This window comes from Bidens hawaiensis, unplaced genomic scaffold, assembly GCF_021521415.1.
Source record: "Bidens hawaiensis isolate Kalapana, Puna unplaced genomic scaffold, B.hawaiensis_p1.1 tig00016259_1, whole genome shotgun sequence".
NCBI lineage: Eukaryota > Viridiplantae > Streptophyta > Magnoliopsida > Asterales > Asteraceae > Bidens > Bidens hawaiensis.
This window is the reverse complement of record NW_027492482.1, coordinates 69437-73988: the sequence shown is the minus strand read 5'-3', so window position 1 is coordinate 73988 and position 4552 is coordinate 69437. Positions and strand designations below refer to the sequence as shown.

Sequence of the window (4552 nt, the reverse complement as noted above, 5' to 3'; positions counted from 1 at the left end):
GCTTATACTTTAACCCTATTCCCCACTCAATACAAAACGATTCAACCTCTTCTTGGGTTAATCGAGAAAAACTGATCGAAAGATCCTTTTTGGCAACCATAATTTTGAAGAAAAATGAAGGATCGAAACTAACCTGATAGAGGATTGAAAGGAACTTGAATGTGTGTTTATGATGATAACTTTAAAAGAAATCTGGAAGAAAATGAATAGTTATCTCATTGATAACTATTAATGAAAAAGCAGTTATTGGGAACCGCAATATGGCAGTTACCATCACATCAACTGTCACGTCAGTAATTCAAAAAACAATCAAAACTGAACAAAGCCTCGAAGCCTACAAGCCTTTAAGCAATAAAATAAAATGTGCGCAAAAGTCAGAAGCCCTTGAGCTTACCTCTCAAATCCCTCTGACTTGGGGGGCTGATGACGGGGGTAGCCCAAGGAAATAATAAAATGGCTGGAACACATTAACGCTAAAAGGGTTAAAAGGTTAAAAGCTTCATTTCCCGCCCAAACTTATGTAAACAAGTACCCATGTGCTACAGTACGATGTCAAATCACTGTTCACATTCTTGTCCCCTCTGACCAAAGGACATGCTCAGACAAAGTATTATTATTTTAATTATGGACCAGCGGTCCAAACCTTCCCGCCCACAAAGGTCAACTCTCTAGGTAAACTGGAGGACTAGTTTAGTTACAACTGGATGAAAGGCTTAAGTCTATTCTCCTATATAAGAAAGACTTAGCCACAAACATAAACACAATAAGATCTGGGTAGATAACATACTCTCCCTTATCTTCTCTTCTTCCTTGAGAAATATGCTTCTTGCTTATTTCTTTCTTACTCCAATAACTTCATAGCTTCACCAAGAACATCATCCTAAAACCGATTCCAAACATCACGGTCCCGGATCCTTGGTGAACCATAACAACTAACAATAAACTAGTGAACCTCCTTCTACGCTTTGCAAACGTAGAAGAACACCACGACCTGCGTTAGGTTAACCGGAACCCTTGAAGCCTGTTAGCCTAACCAGTCCATTCACTATCATTGGTCTTATCATTGTTGTAGCAACAATTATCAAAATAATCAATTGTATTTTGTGTTTATTGTAAAAAATGAAGAAGAAAAAAACTTGATTCGCTGATTAAGCTGATCTTGGCTGACTTTCAGTTTTCGTTTTTAGGTACATCCTTAATTACCTATAAAAGTGTTTTCTTTTCTCTCACAATTTTTTTTTAGTTTCTAACCAATGTCCCTCGATTCATTTGAGGTCGACCTGAAAATGGAAATCATGATATGTGGAGTTCCTAAAATAGTAGTTGACCTCTGAAAATGGAAATCATGATATGTGGAGTTCCTAAAATAGTAGTTGACCTCTGAGCATCTAAAACAACAAACCTATACAAACTGTCAGATAATCTTCAAATCAAATTATAAACTTTCCATAAAAACAACCATTTTCTTTCACAATAAGAGACATCCACAAACCCAATTAGAAATATTAAAATGTGTGTGTGAGTGAGGCGCCGAAGCAAAGAAGTATGCAACAAGTTTGTATATACAAGCCTCATTTCCATACTTCATTCCAAACCTCCCATACATCAACAAATTCCGCCACTCATAGGGTGTGCAAGAAAACCAAAAAACTGATTCCAAACCGAAAAAAACCGAACCCAAACAAAAATCGACGGTTTGGTTTATGTTATTGTAAAAACCGAACCGAATTCCTAATTGTTTGTAATTTTATTTTATATTAAGTAATTTATAAGAATTTAATAAACAGGTACCTCAAATATTTTTAGTCAAATGTATAATAGTCTATAATTTTACAATTAACAAAATTATTTATACCTAAATTCATGAATTTTTAAAAAACGTCAAATACGGGTCGGTTTGGTTAAAGATAAGTCCAAAACCGTCATAATCGAACCGACCCATTTATTTAACCAACAATATGTTTGAGATTAACTTCCACCAAGCATGTTGCTAGATTATATCATTTTGATGTTTTTGGTTCAACGTTTGGTATCAAATTAATATGAATTTCATTGTTGGATTATATAATATCATTCTTTTTCTGAATATCTGGTATTAATATTAACGACCATATACTTTGTTAGATGATGTTATGTTTTTTTGTAATAATTGGTACCAAACTTTTAAGCCCAGTTACATTTTTTTGGTTACGGTTAACTGACTCACTATAACCTAAAAAACCGATTTAACCATAGCCGTCATAACGAGTCGGTTATGGTTATGGTTATCTATTAACCGTCATATCGGTTATGGTTATGAGTTTGACTCAAAACCAACTCATGCACACCCCTAGTCGGGCTAATGTTATATCTTTGGCACGAATAAGTATATAAGTTAGACAAGGCTAATGTTTCAACCGCTATTCTTACTTTTTCAACAATGACTTATAACATTCAACAAAATCAAACCAGAATCAATATTTTTGGCTTAGGTGAAATTTAATTAATTGCATCATTTGTACGTTAGAGATTACCACATCATTCCAATATAGTGCAAGAAAAAACGGCCCTTAATGGAAAATAAAATATTCACGTACTTTCTTTGACCATGTTATAATTAATTAATTAATTATTCACAAATTAAGTGTATGTTGCATTATGTGATAGTGGTCCGTTGACCTTGACCTCACCTCCATACTCGCTTAACTAATTTGACATATTCATATTAGGGATGACAATGAGTTGGGTTTGATACGGGTTTAGAGATTTCTAAACCCATACCTGATTATTATAGCCCCTACCAAACTTATCGTCGGGTTTTTATCAGGTAATTACCCGTTGAGTTTCAAGTTTTTCCATCAAATTCGAGTTTCACTACCCATCCCGAATTCATATACCTTTGTTTAACAAAAAATGTTCAAAAGACATAAAAATACACTATCCAATTTTGTAAAGGAGTTGGTGGATGTCATCTATGTTTTTAGTATTAAAGCTTAATATAGAAGTTTTTATTGCATGTATATATTTTAGGTTTAAAAAGTATTAATAAACATACAACATAACCCCGTTATGGTTTACTTTCATTCACTTTTAATAAACCCTATATTTATAAATTTATTTAACAATGAATACTGAATAATGTTTTTCATTCTTTCGACTTGGTTATTCTTTTCTATGATAATGATTTACATTTTGTTCTAAATTTCACGAGTTAACACAATGCAACAAGAGTGTACACTTCAACGTTTTACGTCTATATTATTTTAGGTTTAATGCCTGCCGCAACATCCAGTTCCACCACAACTCCACCGCAATATACTATTTCGACTTGGTTATTCTTTTACTGCGATAATCTTTTATGGTTTGGCCTATATTTAGCTAATTAACACACCACAACGCGCATGTGTGGTTTAACGTTTTTACATATATTTCTGTTGGGTTAACCGCCCCCATTATAACGCACAGTTTCGCCACAACGCACGTATCCTAAAGCTAATATATATAGTTATAACGGCATTAGAAAACACAAGAACAATATTTTTCATATACTTATATTTTAAGCACAAATACAATAAAAACAAATTCGAGTATATATACAAGATAAATTCTTGAAACTTTTTATAAATTTTATCATAATATAAAAAACACCCTTAAAACTTTTTAGTTACTCAAATACAAATATAGAGATACTCAATAAGTCAATATACTTCCACTATGATATATTGTGTATTTGCTGCAACAAATAAGAACACAAGAAATATAAAAGGTCCACAAGTTTTCAACAATACACCAACCAACTAAGCAAGTATTAGGCTAATTTCCATTTGTTAGTTTAAGTCTTCTCTTGATTAACCTCTATATAAACACATATTTCTAAACTTCAAAAATCACCAACCAAGCTAATTCTCATTGTATTCAAGCCCTTTTCTTCCATTTGAGAAAGCTCAAAGCGAATTAAAATGGCTTTGATATGCAAGAAATCGCTAATTTTGATAGCCGTAATTGTTACCCTATTCGCATTGGGGACAAGCAACCCGAACTTCCCAAAGGGCCCACAGAATTGGAAATTCGATTTTAACTACACTAATGAGCCATTTAGACACCCAAAACCGATTCAGGGTTCCAGACGGATTATTATCGGTGGATCTGATAATTGGCGTTTTGGTTTCAATTATACCGAATGGGCTAGGACAAATGCTCCTTTCTTTTTCAATGACACACTTGGTATGTATCTCTATGGTTTTATTGATACTTATAATTGCTAAAATATACATGTTATTATTCGTGATTTAACGCTATATTTTATGATCATGTAGTGTTCAAATTCGACCCACCTAGCGATACAAATATACATCCACATAGTGTGTACTTGTTTCCAAATCTATGGACGTTTTTGAGATGTGACTTAAGATGGGCGAAACGCATTGCTAACACGTCACAAGGTGGAGGAGATGGGTTTGAGTTTGTTCTCAACAAATGGAAGCCGTATTACTTTGCTTGTGGAGAAAGCAACGGTTTTCACTGTCAGTCTGGAATGAAATTTTTCGTGATGCCATCGTTTCGTTGGTTCTAA

General features: G+C 33.6%; 1 protein-coding gene across 1 annotated transcript; it reads left to right on the top strand.

Annotated features, from left to right (window-relative positions):
* The first annotated feature begins 3938 nt into the window (after positions 1-3938).
* LOC143551058 (uncharacterized) lies at positions 3939-4552 on the top strand. Its single transcript, XM_077041580.1, has 2 exons — positions 3939-4203; positions 4296-4552. The coding sequence occupies exons 1-2, from the start codon at positions 3939-3941 to the stop codon at positions 4550-4552; spliced, it is 522 nt and encodes a 173-aa protein (XP_076897695.1).